The sequence below is a fragment of the Chanodichthys erythropterus genome, chromosome 21, assembly GCF_024489055.1.
Source record: "Chanodichthys erythropterus isolate Z2021 chromosome 21, ASM2448905v1, whole genome shotgun sequence".
Classification (NCBI taxonomy): Eukaryota; Metazoa; Chordata; class Actinopteri; order Cypriniformes; family Xenocyprididae; genus Chanodichthys; species Chanodichthys erythropterus.
Window position 1 is genome coordinate 7,910,001 of NC_090241.1, and position 19,938 is coordinate 7,929,938.

Below are 19,938 nucleotides of genomic sequence, written 5' to 3' on the forward strand. Positions count from 1 at the left end.
CCTGTGACGCATTATACCACTGCAGCCTCTACGGTCACATTTCATAAGATCAGCAGAAGTGCAATGATAAGACAGACACACCACATAAATGAATGAGTTTATGGCCTTTTCTAAGTCACAGTGACAAAGCTGCTTTGTTGTAAAACTGATATTTAAAATGTTTTAAGCCATTAAATCAAGCGGATTAATCCAAATAAGGCCCTTAACCTTGTATTTGAGTAAAACAGGGTTTTTTCAAACAGAATGATCAGTCTTAATCCAGATTTGCAGATGCAGAGCCAATTGAGCTTAAGGTTCATTACATCACACATGCAGTGCATACAGTATGCGTGTGTAGATTTACCTCAGCCGTGAGTTGTCGTTGTGCTTCCTTTGAGGCCTGAAGGTGAATTCTCAGTTCTTCTTTCTCTAGCGCCAACTGAGAAAACAAAGAATTATACATCAACATACACTATCGTTCAAAGGTGTGGGGTCGAGAAGATTTTTTTTGAAAATGTTTTTGAAAGTCTCTTCAGCTCACCAAGTCTGCATTTATTTGATCAAAAATACAGTAAAAAAACTAATATTCTAGTATGCTGATTTGCTGCTCTTATTATCAATGTTGAAAACTTTTGTGCCGCTTCATATTTTTGTTCAACCATTGATACATTTTTTCAACATTGTTTGATGAATAGAAAGTTCAAATCTTTTTAACATTATAAATGTATTTGTCACGTTTGATCAATTTAAAGCACCCTTGCTGAATAAAAGTATTCTTTAAAAATAAAATTGATGACCCCAAACTTTTGAAAAGTAGTATAAATACAGCCGATAAGGAAAAAGAAGATGTGGCATGTATCCTTACCTCTTTGATTCTGTGCTGGAGCTCTACGATCTGTGAGAGGAGTTGGGCGATCTCCTCCTGATGTCTCATTAAATCCTCATTTTTCTGGGAGAGTTCGTTCGTTAGTGACACCATCTGACTGTTTGACTCACCTGTTTAACGAACATACTTAATAAACAACTCAAAATAAACCAACATCACATTCAGTAGTGTGTGTTTACATGCACTAATTTTTGTCAATCCGAATGAATCCAATCTGATTTCATATTCTGAAAGTTCTTTATATGAACCCTAAACATTGCAATATGATTCACATAATTGTTTATACATGCATTACATATATTCCGAACAAAACCACAGCACATGTGTAATGGAGAGTCTCAAAAACAAAGAATGCTACTGCAATAATGTCAGCGGAGCAACCATAAGCTTAATTTTAGTTTTTGCCTTAATGATATGTATATTAAAAAACGAATATGTCTGAAGAACTTTTTTTTTTTAGCAAATATTTACTAAAAATTCAGTTTCATCAGTTTGTAAGACGCAAAACGTATGTAAACATACGCATCACAACACCGTGCACAAGATATTTTTGAATCTGATTGAGAAAATAGTCTGATTTAAGAGTTTATATGCTTAATTTTTTCCAGTTGATTGAATTATTTCAGGTCTACCTCACCCTTACAATCCGTTCAAGCTCGACTGCGGTGTTTACATGAATTTCAGTCCGATTATGAGCCAACAATCTGATTATTAATGGATTATTTGGTTGCATGCTAGCTAATGTTTTTTTATTTATTTATTTATTCATTTATTTTTACTGAGGCTCTGCTCCATATGGAAGCTTGTTTCCACCACTAAATAAAAATAAATAATAAGGTACTCATAATTGAGTTATAAAGTCAGAATTGCGAGTTTATATCTTCGCATTTATAAACGTGCAATTCTGACTTTTTTCCTTAGAATTGAGTTCATATCTCACAATTCTGACATTAACATGCAATTGCGAGTTATAAAGTCAGAATTGTGAGATAAAAACTCGCAATTCTGAGAAAAAAAATAATTTCTGGGAAAAAAAGAGACTCGCAATTCTGACTTTTTTCCTCACAATTGTGAGTTTACATTATATCAAGCAATTCTGACTTTATAACTCACACTTCTGACTTTATATTGTGCAATTCTTTATATCATGTAATTTGACTTTAACTCACAATTCTGACTTTATATCTTGTAATTCTGAGAATAAAGTCAGAATTCTGAGTTAAAAAGTCGCAATTTTTTATTTTTTTGTTTCATGGCAGAAACAAGCTTCCATAGTTCCAAACCCTAGAGAGCTGCTCGCCTAGACAACCATTTTCATGCATCATAGGTGTTCTTTGAGTGCAGAGGCCATTTAAAAACACAGGTTGCAAAATTGCACACAGGCCAGAAACAACAGCATTTCCATTTCATGGAATTCCAGAATGCGTCACAAAAAAATTTTCATCCAACATGGCAGACAAATGTTGAGTCCATTAATGAGGTTTAATTTGGTTTCTGATGTAGACCACGTATACAGTCTGGTTTAACTTGATTTGGATCATGAAAATACTCACGTAGCTCTTTAACACAGTCGTTCACCAGCTGCTGTTCTTTCTCCTCATAAGTGATGGTCTCTTTCTTCAGGTGACAGGCCTGTAAAACATCGAAGGTCACGCTTTTGTAAAACCCTTCTGCTCCTGAAATATCAGGCAGAGCCCATGACACACCTCTGATCTCAGCGAGAGGTTCTCCTCCTCCAGCTCCTGGAGTTTGGACTGTAGTGCCTCCAGCTGGCTGAGGGCGAGAGCGGCCCCTGCAGGCGTGGGGTGACGTAGTGGTGTGGAGCAGCTAGAGTCGGTCTCGCTCTCCTCGCTGGCGCTCGCAACCATCCGGAGGAGCTCATCCTTCTTCGACAACTCATGCTGAAGTTGATGAACCTGATAGAGAGAGTTTGTGTTTGTTGCAAAAGCTGCTTTGAAACTGTAGCTTATATAGGGCACCATGAAATCGAATTTATTTTTCCAAATTCCATTTTATTTTCCCCCCAAATTCAGTTTTTTTCTCGTTTTAATTTTTCTGGGTTCCTTTTGGATGATTAAATAAAATTTTAATGATCAAAAAGCATGTCAAATCAATACATTAAATTCCATTTTATGACTGGATTGTCTGTAATTCTGTCCACGTTTTCCGCATCGTGGAAATTCTACTTATACACGATTTGCCTCAATTTTTTCATGTCAAGCGTGTTGTACCTGGTCTACAGCCTGTGCTAGCTGCTCTTCCAGAGATTCGTTTCGTTCCTGAAGCACATGGTTCCTCTGCAGGAGAGACTGACCAATCCGTGCGGCCAATTCCAAGTCGCGATCCCTCTGTGAGATGACATCGTAATGCAAACAGCCAATCAAGAGCCATTACAATCAAAAACAAACTTGACAAAGCACTTTATCACAGTTTGCTGATAAAGCAACATCACTCACTTCACCCAGGAGGTGTGTGACCACGTCAATGTCATTGTAGGTCTTGGTCATCTGCTCCACCCGCTCAGCGCTGAGGACTACAGTGAGAGAGAGACAGGCAAAGAGTAAGACAAAAAAAAAAAAAAAAAAAAAAAGAATGAATACATTAAAAATGAAACCTAATAAATATATATATATATATATATATATATATTTTTTTTTTTTTTTTTTTTCTATTTTTGGCAAGAAAAGGCAAAATAGAAAGGTAAAAAAAAAAAGCAACACACACACACACACACACACACACACACACACACACACACACACACACACACACACACACACACACACACACACACACACACACACACACACACACACACACACACACACACACACACACACACAGCTGTAACATCATGCACTACACACACTTTGAAAAATAAATTACTATTTTTATTTAGCAAGGATGCATTAAATTGATCAAAAGTGACAGTAAAGACATTTATAATGTTACAAAAGATTTATATTTTAAATAAATGCTGTTCATACTGAAAAAATGTAGCACGGTTTCCACAAAAATATGAAGCAGCACAACAGTTTTTAACATTGATAATAAGAAATATTTCTTGATCAAATCAGCATATTAGAATGATTTCTGAAGGATCATGTGACACTCAAGACTGGAGTAATGATGCTGAAAATTCAGCTTTGAATTACAGGATTAATTTATAGTTAAAAAATATATTTATATTTTATATATTATTAAATTCTAATATGTCACAATATAACTGTTTTTACTGTATTTTAGATCAAATAAATGCAGCCCTAGTGAGCATAAGAGAAAAAAAAAAAATCATACCAATCTCAAACATTTGAACAGTAGTGTACACTGATCTAAATCTATAGTCAGTTTACTCTACACTACAGATGTACTGCTCTCTACTGCCTATAAATACTAGAACTTTAAAGGGGTCATATTTTCTAGAAGTTTTATTTTTTTCCTTAAGGCCAACTAATAATTATTGTCAAGGTTGCACAAAAAGTTGTATAACAGGGTTTAATTTTAATTTCCCGTTTGTGTGTCCTATCCAGCTGCAAAGGAACAAATTGATAAGCAATGAATCCTGTTTGTCCCAAACAGATGCAATAACAGCAAGTCATTTTGTCGACCACCTGGCATCTACAGCTGTTTGCTCAAAATTGCTCATTTTCATATTCAGCATTGATAGTTAAAATGCTTGCTGTGCCATACCTAGGATGATTTGACTACTGTACCTTTAAGACTTCATATAAATGAGATAGGTTGCAGATCTACGATTGGCTAACTTCTTCGCATATGAAATAGGCGATTTATGAATACCAAATAGGTGTTCATGTGTTAATGTAGATGTGCTTACATTAATGTGCTCATATAAATGTTCCAGGTGGAATGCAGAGGGAGTTTTGAGTTGTGAATAACAGATATAAAATAAGAGTTTAATATACTGTTTTCCATGATATGACCCCTTTAATGTGAGTTTCAGATGGCTCCAGGACACTACATTACATTTAGCACACCACACTACACATGCTTGTTGTCCGTGGTCAAACACCAAGTCAAAAATAGCAGAAACTAGGAAGGACAGGCATTCTGTTAGAATAGATGACAGATGAGTGGAATATAGACAGATAAAGCATCAGAGAGACCATGTGTTACCTTTAGAGAGGCTGTTAGAGCCATTATGAGGATAAGAGGAACCAACAGCTAGATATGCTGCAGAAGGAATGAGAGAAAGAGAACGAGAGAGAAGGTAAGGACAGAAGGAGAGAAGGAAGAGAGAGAGAAGTAGTATTATATGCTGAGGAAGTCTGGCAAACATCCACTGAAGGTGAAAATGTGAGATACCATCACCAGCAGAATGAAAGAGAGAGAGAGAGAGATAAAGGAGGAACAATGAAGCACCTGACAGCAGTCACTGTCCCGTGAGCAATCCTGGATTAAAATAAATGCATTCTCATTAGGTTTAAACACACTCACATTTGTTTCACTATATTAGTGAGGACATTTGCAGAGATTTCCACTGATTTTATATGAGGTTGAAAAGTATTTGGCCTAGAGTTCATGTGACCTCCAGTGAATCGCTGCTGCCATTGTGTTCTCATGAGCTGTTACAGCAATAAACTGTTGTCGCTAATACACATGATGCAAACATTCATGATTCAGACCCATAAATGAAAATGACCAAATAGACTATCTGTTGAGTAATAAGCACTCATGTAACAGTAATAGAAATTAATACTATATTATAGAGAATATTATCCTGTAATCAGAGTCATCATCGGATCATTTAGACTGAGACACAGATTAAAAGATTATCTGGTTTATGGTCTACACTTAAATAGACTTAAAAAATATAAAACACACAGTAGATTTGTCTCCAAACTATAGTTAAGTAAACAAAAATTGGTAAATAATTAACTCCTTGTAAATACCCAAACTCTAACCTAACTCTAAACATCTTAATATCTAACCCATGTTACATCAACAAGAATGAGTGTAAATAAAACTATAGTAAATGTACACTACCGTTCAAAGGTTTGGGGCCAGTAAGATTTTTTTTTAAATGTTTTGAAAGGAGTCTCTTCTGCTCACCAATGATGCATTTATTTGATCAAAAATACAGTAAAAAAAATATTGTAAAATAAGATTACAAAATAACTTTTCTATTTGAAAGGATTTTAAAATGTAATTTATTCCTTTGATCTTGCATTATTACTCCAGTCTTTAGAGTCACATGATCCTTCAGAAATCTTTCTAATGAGTGGCAGTTCGAGAAATGTTTTTAACATTATCCTTGTAGACAATGGCTGTGCTGCTCATTTTTATTTATTTTTTGTCTTTACTGTCACTTTTGATCAATGTAATGCATCTTTGCTGAAAGTATTAATTTCTTTCCAACAAAAAAATAGCATCTCCTCAAATTTTTGAACGGTAGTGTCCATCTTGTCTTTGCATGCCAAATTTCCATACATTTATCCATTTCCATATATTCATTAAAATTCAAAATCACTGGAATAATCAATTCCCATTCTATAGCTCTCTCTCTCTAACACACACACCCACACCCACACACACACCTGTCCTTACCCGAGGTGAAATGGTGAGCTGGGAGCTCTTCACTCAACTGAAGCATCCTGACAATCACAGCACTTTGTCACTGACATCAAGACATACCTCTATCCCGACCCAAACACACACACCTTACCGCAGAAACCACATGAGCTGAATCACAAGCCTCAAAAACACTCATGACTCTGCAGTCCAGCCACATATGCTCTGATCCGCTCGGTCTAGTTCAGACGTCCATATATATACACACTAACTGTGTCATGAAGAGACCTCAGCAATAAGTGACGTATTAGTAATCACAGAAACAAGGAGACCTTTGATCTCCGGTAAAACATCAGGTGGTGTCAGTCCGGTCATTTCACTTCCACTATCACAGTGGACCTTGCAAAACAGTTTGCCACAAATTTGAGATAAACAGAGATTTGTGATTTTTGCTTAGGCAATCAACAATGACAGAGCACAACACAATAACACCGTACAACCACACGGATGTTTGACCTGGAATCTTGAGTGAGCCGTCGTTCTTTTACTTGTGTTACTGTTAACTGAAAATAAAATAAAATCTATTCGAATTAATTTTCGGTAACTGAAATAAAGCTGAAATTAAATAAAATATAAATATTAGATGAGAAACCCATTTACTGCAGTTAGTTAGGCAACATTTCAAATTTTTGTTATTTTAAAAGGTGCAATGTGTAAAATTTGGGAGGATCTATTGACAGAAATGCAATATAATATACATAACTGTTTTCAGTGGTGTATAAAGACCTTACATAATTAACCGTTATGTTTTTATTACCTTAGAATGAGCCATTTCTATCTACATACACCACGGGTCCCCCACATCATTTTGTGCCACCAACACTCTACAGAGAATGTTTCATTACTATGTTGTTCTTCTAAATCGTAGTAGTAGTATTAGTCGTCTGGTTTATTAGAAGCAGAGACTGTTCTTTGTTAGAAGTAATAAGAAATCTCATTGCTTGACTGGCTAACGTACTCTCTGTCGTCTCAGACGATGACATCTTTGACTTGTGTCGGCCAGACGGCCACCGTAGCTTCTCTATTTTGCTTCGAGAGAGGGGTGAGCTGCTGTTGGTTGCAGTTCGCAACCTCACCTCTAGATGCCACAAATATTTAGTGCACCTTTAAGTTTAAGCTAAAGTGCTAAAGTTATCAAACAATTGAAATAATAGTAAAACTAAACACATATTTTAAAACTAATGACAAAACCACATAAAATTTAAATAAATGAAATATAGCTAAAACATTTTAATAAATGTTATAGTATATAAATACTACTAAAATAAGACTGCCTATTACAGATATAAAATTAATCTCTTTATTTGATTTAATTAGATAAGCTTTAATTGCATATGCACATACTGAAATAAATGAATTGAAATAAATGTTCAATTTTCATCAAGACTAGTAAATTGTGTTCTGGCATCTTCTATCATGTCTCTCTCTCTATAATATGACTCTCTTATATTGTGTTCAAATATTGTGCTCTTTGTTCATGAACTCTTGTGTTCAGCCCTGCGTTTATAAACCTGAAATAGCCTCCATCTGCCCCCTCTCTCTCTCTCCTTCTCAGATTATTCTTAGTATCACATCATCATCCAGCTGGGTGAAACTAGGGCAAAAAGTCTCAGCAGGTCTCTGGCTATGTGCCCCTCTTTTCAAAGCTACCCTACATACCCCCATACCCTCGCTCATTAGAGCTCTAGCACGTACACATGAGATTTAATCACTGAACCCACTGACTTGATGTTTTAATAGTATCTAATGGCAGAGCCACAGAGTCATATGTCACAGCTGTTTCAGGACAGGCACACCAGGCCAGCTGTCTTAGACTGGAGGTTGGGGTGGAGATTATAGCCTCATTAAGGGCAGGGTTAATGGTGGGGGTGGGTTAGGCGAACGTCAGCTCTGCCTTAACTTCCGGTATGAGACAGCTGGCCTAGCCTAGCTGTGACATAATGGAACTGCTGCTCTGCAATTAGACATATCTATGATGTTTGTGTAGTTAAAGATACGGAGTCACATTAAATATTAAAATAAAACATTTGCTCTGATTAACATAACAAAAAAAAAAGAAAAAAAAGCAGAATTTCAAGTCATCGCAGGAGTGCTCTGGACATGAAATCTGATTAGGCCAACTTTGGATGTTTATTTGGCATCACACTCATCCTTGATAGAGAGGACAAGCACTGCAATAAGTGTGAAAAAAAAAACAAAAAAAAAAACACGAAGCAAGAGAAAATGTTGCTGAAATATGCACTTAAAAAATAAAAGTATTGATAAAAAAAGTTCAGCTTAAATAAAAATAGACTATTTCAACCATGCATGCAGGGCTGTAACTAATCGATTAATCTGTCGATCAATCGATTATTATATACTGACTCCTTGATCATTTATATCTTCACAATATGTAAACTATATTATTGCACAGGTCTATATATAATATTGTATGTATAAATATATACAATTTTACTCGCATACATGCTATATACTCATGTAAAGCGATGCTATATAGCACATCTCTATCAACTGCTCGATTCGTAATATCATATGTAAAGTACTTTATTGACCATCTCTAATTTGCCAAATGCAACTGATGAATGAAGATAATAAAATATTAGGGTACATTAACATCATGATTTTCTTTAAAACTGCTTTGAAAAAACTGACTTGACTCAAGACTTATTTAATTAATTGGATAAAAAAAACATCTAAAATTATTAGTAAAATAAATAAATAAATAAATTCCATTTTAACCCATTATTTACAAAATTTTTATTCCACATTCTGCACAGTTTTGTCAGGGTTGCCAGGTTCACACAACAAAACCTGCCCAATTACTACTCAAAACTAGCCCAATCGTGTTTCAGGAGGTAGGTTTCCCTTGGAAAATTCACGTTCCATGGGATAAATATCATGTTATTTTGGATCGCTTTAACCCATGGCAACAGTGTAAAAGTAGCCCAATTCCACGGGAAAACCAAGGACTTGGCAACTTTGAGTGTTGTCAACCAACAATGTGCAATTTGAAGACAATGAATAGTGCAAAAAAAGTTAAACATTAGGTGTTGCTAAGGTTAACATTTAAATCAACCGTAAGCGGAGTCTCCCATGCATTTTCATTGTTGGCTACATATGAGGTTCCATAACTTCCATGCCTGTAGGCAGTAGGAGCTAATTTAGTATGTAGTATGGACCAGTGATAATCCTGCAGGAAATACACCAAGCATGTCACATGATGTCAGCACAACATGAGCTCTCACAAATGACATCAGCACAAGTATAGCTGATCTTAGAGATGCAGAGATACACGAGCCCTCACTTCCTGTACATACTGCAGAAACAAACCAGCACACACCCTCAAAAAAAATGGCACAACAAGTCAAAGGAAATGTTTAACAATGCCTGCAAGCAACTACGCAAACAGATGGACAACACATACTGCATTCATACGGGTGCAGAAATGCACAAGCGCAAGTTCACCCTACATGCCCTGTCCATTATAGATGACCTTGAATTGTCAGATGTCCTGTAGTGTCTATAAGTAGCACAAACACTTAAAAATAAAACACTCAAACACACCTCTTTATCATAAGTGCATGTACAAATCTTGATATCGTCTCACCTTCTGCAGCATATTGATCATAGAGCTCCTCATTCTGTATGTTTAGTACCGGCATGTCTGCTCCTTTCTCCTCTCTCTATTCATCCATCCATCTGCCCCTCTCCCTCCCGCCCCGTGACGCCCGGCCGGCTCTGCTGTCAGCTGCACTTAAGAGACCTGACCACTGAATTCCTGTGCCCTTGCCAGTGACGGGCACACATACAAGCACACACACACACACACACACACACACACACACACACACACACACACACACACACACAAGCACACACTTCCTCAAGCATATGTGCACCCGTGTAGGGCAGTCATAGCAATGCTACTAACCTAACTACATGTTTCAGTAGCTCAGCTGTTTTCAAAATAATGTAGATTTGCTAGTACCAAGCCACTGTTCCCCAATACAAAAGGATCAAATAAATATACTGATACAACATATGTATCAGTATACAATTTGTCACACACAGCTTTATAGCAGAGCAAATGGAGGGTTTCAAAACAAACAAACAAACAAGCTGTCTTAAAATTCCCTCTCTCCTATATGTAACATTGCAAAGTTTGATTGATTTTAAGGAATCGGTTTGTTCTGGCAACTCATGTAAACGAACATTTTTAAAAGGTTTAAATGTTATAAGCAACTATGACAAACATGAATTATTTACTCTTTTTAAATGTGCAATGCATCCAAGGAGAAACACAGTACAAAAAAAAGGTTTTAAAATTTCTTGATATTTCCAGGATATTTCCCTGCCAACTTGATTATTATCTCGTACAGACAACTCCAGAATTACTGAAACCCTTGTTGAATATGATCAAAGAGGGCTTTAAAAATAAATCTTCATAGTTTATTCTTTTGATCTTGCATTAAAAAAAAAAAAAAATTCTAACTTATCATTGAAGTAAAATTATTGAAAGTGGGGGAATTTTTTTTTTTTTTTCTAGTTCACTTTGGCCACAATTATTGGCACCCAATTATTGCACCATCCCTTTCCCCCAAGATAACAGTCTTCTTCTATAATGCCTGATGAATTTGGAGAACACCTGACAAGAGATCAGAGACCATTCCTTCATGCAGAATCTCTCCAGATCCTTCAGATTTCCAACTCCATGTTGGTTCCTCTTCTCTTCAGTTCACCCCAATCATTTTCTATTGGGTTCAGGTCAGGGTACTGGGACGACTATGGCAGAAGCTTCATTTTGTGCTCAGTGACACATTTTTGTGTTGGTTTTGATGTATGTTTTGGGTCATTTTCCTGATAGAAGATCCAACCATGGCCCATTATAAGATTTCTAGCAGAGGCGGTCAGGTTTTGATTTTTCTCTGTTGGTATTTGGTAGAATCCATGATACCATGTATCTGAACAAGATGTCCAGGACCTCCAGCAGAAAAATAGGCCCACAACATTAAAGATCCAGCAGTATATTTAGCCATGGGCATGGGGTACTTTTTATCTCTGTTTGCACCAAACCCATCTGGTGGGTTTGCTAACAAAAAGCGCTTTTTTTTAGTTTCATCTGACCATAGAAGCCGGTCCAGTTTGAAGACCAAGTCGTGTCTGACAACTAAATGATGAAGGTGCTGTTCAATAAATCTTTTTTAGGCTTTCTGACCCCAAGACTCAACTATTCTCTGCAATTCTCCAGCTGTGATCCTTGGAGAGTCTTTAGCCACTCAGGGTGCTTTCACATTAGCACCTTTGGTGCGCACCGGGGTTCGATTGACGTCAGAGTTCGGTACGTTTGGATGATGTGAATACGGTCTTCTGAACTCGGGTGCGCACCCGCGAACCGTACCCGAGTCCGCTTAAAAAGGGTGGTCTGGGGTGCGGTTCAAGTGAACTCCGGTACGGTTCGCTTCTGATATGAATGCAAACGTACCAAATTGCGGAAGTGAACCGCTATTAATGCTGTATTATTTGATAAAAATGTTTGTTTGTGCGTGTGTTTCACTCACTTTCCCAACGAGCGTGACTGACGTGCTGCAAGCAGAGCTGTAGTGTAGCCTTTCTTATTTCTGCTCACCTTTACAGTTGCGGCAGATAGAGGCAAGTGTCGTTATGAACAAAACCAACGGTTCAAAAACAAAAATATGAAAGTGAGGAGAGCAACGTTATGCATTTTGCCGCCTTCTCCTGCGCCGTCGTTACTAAGCAACGTAGTAAACAGCTGCTGGTTTGATGACGCAAACGAACCGCGAGTCGGACCCAAATAATATAATGTGAACACAGTCCAGTGGGGGCAGGGGGAGGGGGGAGCAATCGAACTCGGGTTCGGTCCAGGCAATTGAACCAAGTGTGAAAGCACCCTCAAACTATCTTCATTAAGACAATAGACACGCATCCTCTTCCAGGCAGATTTGTAACATCTTTAGTTGATTTTTAGAACTTCTTAATTATTGCCCTGATGGTGGAAAACGGGAATTTCAATGCTTTAGCTATTTTCTTACAGTCACTTTCTATTTTGTGAAGCTCAACAATCTTTTGCTGCACATCAGAACTATATTCTTTACTCATGGCTTTACTCATTGTGATGAATGATTAAGGAAATTTGGCCTTTGTGTTTCCTCATGTTTATACTCCTGTGGAACAGGAAGTCAGTTTTTATAATGTGAGTTTCCCCCCTACTTTCAATTGTTTTACTTCAATGATAGGATAGAATTTTTGAGTTTTTTTAATGAAAGCTCAAAAGGATAAACGATGCAGATTAATTTTCACAGTTGCCTTTGCTCATATTTACCAAGGGTGCCAATAATTCTGGAGTTGACTGTATATAAAAACACAATGGCCCCTTAAGTTGCTTCAATGCAATTACCAACTTGTTAGGAGTTTGCAATATAGCTAACTATGTTTCAAAAGAGCAGCCTGACTGTAGTTTGACTCCTTTAAATTTATGAGTAGCTTGTATTTTGGGAAGCTATAGTTTCAAAGTAAGTTCCCTAACAATGGCAATTCTGACATAAATAGAAACCAAACAGTCATGCACACGTGTTTGGCAACAAACACACACTCAAAGTGACTTACTCATGTAGCGGAAAGTTTCCTCGGCCAGCATGGGTGAGATGGTGCTGGGTTCTTCTGGAGAGCAGGAGGGGGAGATGACCCAGTCCTGACCCTCGTAAAGATACAGCGAATCCCCGCTGACACCCCCGTCACAAACTTTACTGCCCTCATCTACAGGACAGACAGAAATAATTGAGCTTCAATGAATTTTACAGGTCAGAAGAGACAAGGTTGCACATTATGAATCCATGTCAAAATACACTTGGTCATATTATAAGGAATCATAATTTCCTTGATCTGTAGAAATAAAAATAAAATAACGTTTAGATCTCAAACTCCCTTCACAGATCGTTTGGGACTTCTGCAACTTTGTGACGTTGTGAAGAATGTGTAAAACAACAAATTTTCATAATTAACTATGGATTATTCAATGGATTTTCTAAATGACTAGTCGATTAAGGAAGCATTGTATAATTAGTCTGCATCGTGTTTTACTTAATCATCCTAACCAATCCCTAGATGTCACAGAGATGACCATTCACGTTTACATGTCAGTCATGCCTATTAGATGATCAGAAACTTCCATACAGTATAGAAATGTGTATGTGAACAAGTTCACCAAACATTACTGTATGTTTTAGCACCTGCCGCTCAGCGTATCCTTCCAAAGAATCTCAATATTAAAAGTTAAGGCTGAAGCCTAAATTTACAATTAAAAGTATGATATGATTTCAGGTCAATTTATTGAAAATGAATAAAAAGCATATTTTACAGCTATGCACAGCCTGCAATCATTCTAGAGAACGTTTTCAACCAGGGGTCCACCGCAAACTTTCAAGAGGGCCACAAAATGGCTAAACGTGACTTTAAATTAGACAAAACAACTTTAAAATAAGCTGAAACAGCTAAGATAATAATAATAATGACAACAATAATAAAAAATTAACCATTATTTTAATTTGTTCCCACAACAACTATCATTTTTGTTTAAGAACCAGGGTTCTCATAGTCTTGGTAAATCCAGAAGTCATGGACATTTTCATAAAGAATGAAAATACATTAATCTAGTTATGTCAAAGACAAATATTTTATTGGGTAGAAATTGCCAAACATGAGTAAAATATTATTTTGAAAAACTCATGTTCATGAATGACTAAAAATGTTACTTAATTGTTATTAATAATTAATTATAATAATATTAATTATATACACAATTATCTGTGCAATCATATATAATTATATTAATAATAATAAAACTTATTAAGTATGGCATACAATGCTCAAAATGTTTAAAAAAAATGTTTTCTGGTATAACACTTGTATGAAGTCTTCAGTTAACTTAAAAGCTTGTTTTTACTCTGTAAATTTGTCTAAATCATGTCATAATTGTTCTTCACTTATTGTTTCAAACTGATGGACGGGGTGAAAATATGTTCTGTGGTAAAATCAACTGAACACCCTGAACTTAAGTTTGTAATTAAATTGGACAATCCCTGATGCTAAATTTACCCTGAAATGACACATTAGAGAGCAATTACATGACGCACTTTATACTAAAACAATCAAGTATACACATTCAGTCTGAACAACACAAGATAAATATACACAATATAACAAGAAATGTCAACCAGCAGAGCACAGTCAATGAAATATCAACACATTTGACAGGTTGGAAATGTTGCATTGATTTTAAAATTAAAGGGGAAATATTTTTATCTTTAAATAAAATATTTCTTTGCAAACTCTCCATTACACTGTGCCTTGTTTACAAAATGATCTTCAGTCAAATGCTACGAACAAACATAATCCTCAGACACAATCTAGGACGCCATTAAAAATAAACCATCACACTTGCTCCTGATGCTGGGGTCCTTCTGAAGTCTGTACAGAGACACAAATGAACCGTTTAAACCGGATGCATCAGAGCAAACATTCTTTACTCCCATTTGTCCTGTTGTCAATGGACTAAAGCACGTGGAGTACATCAGAAACTGAACGCGCATCTGTATCCAGTGTAGAGGGTGTCAGTCATTATAATGGGTTCCATTTGCTTTTGACATGACAATCACACCTTGTATAATGTTGTGTAGGCAGGTTAAAGTCACCATAAAATCAAAATGGACAACTCTTTTTTTTTTAAATGGATTATTGCAGTATTTGTTATAAATGATTTATCCATACACAAGGTTTTTTTTATATTAATTAATTTATATTAATATTATATTAATAATCTCTTCGCTTATAATGCCTTTACTGGCGTAAGGGCGGGGCAGGGCAACCCACCTGTCACACAAAAGATCCACCAATGGCAAACCACAACCATCCAATCAATTCCCCAAGGACAAAATCAAGACTCGTCCTACATTTGTTCTTGTTTGTGAAGCCGTTTCACTCGGATATTCATCACAATAGGGAAGACAAGACAACTTTTGTTTCATGCCGACAATAACGACTGAACGCCAGTGGGTGGGGCCAATGGTACGATGATGTATAACTATTTGACATTGCCTTGCTCTAGAGGCAATCATATGCAAATGTATTTGTCCGTGTGATGTCACAAATCCCCACGTTCAAAGGAACCGTTTTTGAAGCTTGATTAAATAAATGCTCTTTTAATACTACTGAGGACATTTTAAGCCATGTAATTTTGGAAGCCATGCAAAAGATCAAGGCAAATTTGATGAGCCCTTTAAGGTTAATTTCCCTATCTTTCTTTCTTTCTGTTAAAAAGTTATTTAACATTGCAAAGGTCACATTTACGCTGGAGTTGCTCTGTAACATATTTCCAGTTGGGTGAATATTTGGTTCAGTGGAGCAGTTTACTGTAGTCACACACACCTGTTCCCGCAGCTGTGTCCTTCTTCTCCACGCTCATGGGCTTCACCTCGAACATTCTGATTGATCAGCTGGGCGAATGAGGACGGGGCTCCTCACCCATTGCCCAAACCGCACGTGCAGAAGACGAAGGCTGCTGATGTCACATCCTGTTTTGCATCAAAACACCATGGAGATGCACAGACTCCAGCCTATACCTGAAAGACATAGAAAATACCATGACATTTAACAGTATGCACGTGTGTGTTTTCAGAGGCCTAAAGAGAAACATGTATATATAATCACTCCCCATTCTCTCGCTGCTGACATTTCAGCTTTGGCTGAGTGTTTCTCCTCCTGCTGTTTGGCAGATTATTTCTCTGCTTCAGCAAGCGTGTATGTGACTGAGCGAGAGACAATGATCTAACACTTTAACCATTATGTAATTTTAAGAGTTGTGTGAAAGGCTTCAGTTTGTCACTTGCAAAAAATGTTTGATATATAAATAGTTTTCACCAAAACACCATAGTTACCAGTAACGATTAAGCTTTCTGCAATAGTCGGTGTTTTGATTTTTTTATAATAATAAAAATCATTTAGTTCAGTTAAAAAACAAACAATACAATTAAAAACTGAACATGTTTGCTCAATGCAGCATGAGCCGAATGAGAATCGTACATTATGTTATTATCAATGTATTATTACTACTATTATTGCTATTTATTAATAAAAATGGTATGCATAATGAATACTTTTACTACTACTATAAAATAATTATTTTTATCATTATGATAGAGTAACATACATAGTTGTGAGTGAAGATTGGACTTAATTTGTATTTTCTAATGCAGTGACACTGATACAAGTGTGACTTTAGTGTCCAAATACTTTTTGGGGCCTCTGTCTCTAAAGCTTGACTGTTGTCTTCAGGACATGCCACGTAGCAGCTGTCTCAGAGAGGGGAGTGAGGGGCACTTCCTGTTGTTCAGAAAATGAAAGGCTCCAGCATGATTTAAAGGAGCACACATGAACTTCATGTCTTGAGGTCTGGAGAGAAGAAAATCCCATAGAACTGGCCAGCTGCATAAACTTAGCCACTATGTTAAGAAGACTGTGTTTTAAGGCCAACTTGCTGTTAACCGATGGCTAATCTGTCTAACTTTTCCAATTCAAATTAGACCAGTCTACCATTTTATGTAACTTGATGTATAGTTTTTCCAGTCTTGAAGAAAAAACTATGACGACTTACTTTTAAGACTATAGTCTAAGCAGCATTTATGCATCTGGCCACAGTGTACATGGTGATGTTTACAGAACACAGTATTCATTTGGGAAACAGGGGATGTTTCTATAATGGATGAAATATGAGAGCCCAAACTCTGCTTATAAAAACGTAATAAAATAATCACAAGGCAAACAAAAAATAAAGTCAGATAACAGAAGTACATTACATTCTCATTTAATCATTTAGCAGAACCTTTTGTACAGCACAATTTACAAATTATATGTGATATTACAATTTAAAATAACCATTATAAAACTGTTTTCCAATTTATTCCTGTGATGCAAAGCTGAATTTTCAGCAGTCTTCAGTGTCACATGATCTTTCAGAAATCATTCTAATATGCTGATTTGCTGCTCAAGAAACATTTTTTATTATTATCAATGTTGAAAATATTGTTGCGCTTTTGTATTTTTGTGGATTTTTTTTTTTTTTCAGGATCCTTCAATGAAGGGAAATTTCAAAAGAAAAGCATTTATTTGAAATGTTATGTAACGATGTGCATATGTTTGTCAAGAGGGAGTGTAATGTGTGTTTTTGTGCATAGAGAGACCAAAACAGACCTGTCGTTACCGCAAGCCAAAGTGAAAGTGAAAATAGATATATAAACATATTACGTATAATACTGGGAACAATTTAATATAACATATTCATTATAATGACAATTACTTGGCTAATAAATTTCAAGTTAAACTCCAGCTTTAGAGTTCAGACATTTTTTTTTACATTTTCAAAATTATACTGCAATTCTGTACCGACAATCTCATCTGATTTCATTTCCAACTAATCCTCAAAACAAGATCCTAAGCACTTAATCCATATTAATCAGTATTGTACTGTCCCTCTCGTTTCCCATAAAACTCCAGAAGCATTTACTGAACCTGAAAAACGTGATTTATTCTCTTGTTATTGTCAGAAGATAAGCAGCTCTGCAAGGCCTTGCTGTCAAATCATTTCCTACAACGATATTTACATTCCTTCTCTTTTTGTCTTTCTTCAGGAAGCTATTGTATTTTTGGGAAGTGATGACAACTTCTGTTCTTTTAATATCGAGCCTCATGCCCACAATGTCTGAACAGCCCATTACAGGAAACAGATATTCAAAAGCCTCTTTATCAACCAGATGAATAATAATCTCAACCTGGCTCTGAAGCATCACTGGATTAGAAAAACAAAAATATCAAAACATCAGACTGTTCTTTTACTGACACATCAAGCACAACTTGCAGACGCATCCCAGAAGTAAATGCATTTTTGTAAAGGTGCGGTTCTGCTGTTCAGACGCTCCTCTGCTTCTGCAACGGCATGAATCCAAACGGTTCCTCGGCATTGTGTCTGATCCAGACGTTAATGCAGAGCTCATGACAGCTGCTGCTGAAATTATACCAGCATGACTTCCAACAGCTCCATCTAAATGACATCTGAAATAAGTTATTACACGTCGTCCCATATATTCTCAGCCTCTCAGTTTGCTCAAGGGCAAGAAGAACTGCCAATAAACCTCCATTAGCAACTCGTCAATTGATCTATTCCTCAATCTTCCCTCTGACCCACAGTTATGTTACAGCAAAATGTCTGCTGTTACAAACTAAAACAAAACAACAAAAAAACCTTGCGGGAGGATTCAGAGGGCTCACGTTTAAGTCTGAAATATGACTGTAAAATTAGACTATGGAAGTCAAACACATGAGACCTGGTGAAACTCGGCATGATTAAAGGCATCAAAAAGTTATATAAACAAATGCATTTTTTGAGCTTAGACTTTTCTTTTAATTAAAGAAAATAGTTTTTGGTTTAATAACAGAAATAACAATCAGATTATATATATATATATATATATATATATATATATATATATATATATATATATATATATATATATATATACACACACTACTTATACAGTATATTCTTGTGATAATATAATATAATATATTATTTTGATAATAAATATATAAATACAATATAATCATATAATCTAAAGGTCTGTTGATGTTCTGTCTACTAAAAGTCAACAGGTCGTGTTCATACAACTAAAATTCATAAATCATCAGATGATGACGACGGGTTATTAATTCTGTTTGGATATAATCACAAGCTCTCTGTGCATGATGAATGTAATTAAGATGAATGTGATGAAATGAAAAAAAAAAAAAACATGTATATCATCTGAACACAAATACATGAGCAAAGGCAGCAGAGAGATGGTGCATTGGTTTGATCTGATGCAACAGATTTCATAATCCCTGCAGATGTCACATTATATTATCTTTAAAAACGCTCAGAATTATAACAGAAAACACACCTACACATCTATTGAACACTCATTTGAAAACATACACACAATACATATGCGGTGAACTAGAGGAATTGAGCTGCATCCCAATGGCCATATGACCAGACAAACGAGCCTCCCTCAGCACATACGTGACCCGTCAAACTCATCCACTCATCCCTACATACACCCAAATGTCTGTATATGAGCTGTGAAAGAGCGGAAAATCACTCTCTCTTACCTTTAGTTCACTTAAAATCCGTTTATCTGAATGATAGTGGAGCATGTGGCTCCTGTCAGCTCGAGCGTTTCAAACAATAGCGAACAGAGCGAGGAGGGAGGGGTGTTTGGGGAAGAGTTTTGGGCAAAAATCTGGCGTCAGTGATCCACAATTACGTCATATATTCCGCGACATTTATTTTGTGATAAAAGTCCTCAAGCGATTTATTTATTTATTTATTTATTTATTTATTTCATGGGTCACAATTACAATCATTATTATACATATTA

At 36.2% G+C, this 19,938-nt stretch overlaps 1 protein-coding gene across 4 annotated transcripts in view; it reads right to left on the reverse strand.

The window, feature by feature from the left end:
• trak2 (trafficking protein, kinesin binding 2) overlaps window positions 1-19,780 on the reverse strand; it is a 27,862-nt gene extending 8,082 nt beyond the window's left edge. The window contains exons 1-9 of one of the 4 annotated variants that reach the window (XM_067373063.1): window positions 19,670-19,780; window positions 15,896-16,089; window positions 13,079-13,228; window positions 3,322-3,398; window positions 3,097-3,213; window positions 2,572-2,781; window positions 2,419-2,497; window positions 845-975; window positions 344-418 (exon numbers count right to left, since the gene is read on the reverse strand). In XM_067373063.1, coding sequence (XP_067229164.1) covers window positions 344-418; window positions 845-975; window positions 2,419-2,497; window positions 2,572-2,781; window positions 3,097-3,213; window positions 3,322-3,398; window positions 13,079-13,228; window positions 15,896-15,950 — 894 coding nt within the window. In that variant the 5' untranslated portion in view covers window positions 15,951-16,089; window positions 19,670-19,780. Of the gene's footprint in view, window positions 1-343; window positions 419-844; window positions 976-2,418; window positions 2,498-2,571; window positions 2,782-3,096; window positions 3,214-3,321; window positions 3,399-4,999; window positions 5,685-6,430; window positions 6,713-13,078; window positions 13,229-15,895; window positions 16,090-19,669 lie in introns of those variants that run through there. The other 3 variants (XM_067373066.1, XM_067373065.1, XM_067373064.1) reach the window with 3 other exon arrangements.
• Window positions 19,781-19,938: the final 158 nt, after the last annotated feature.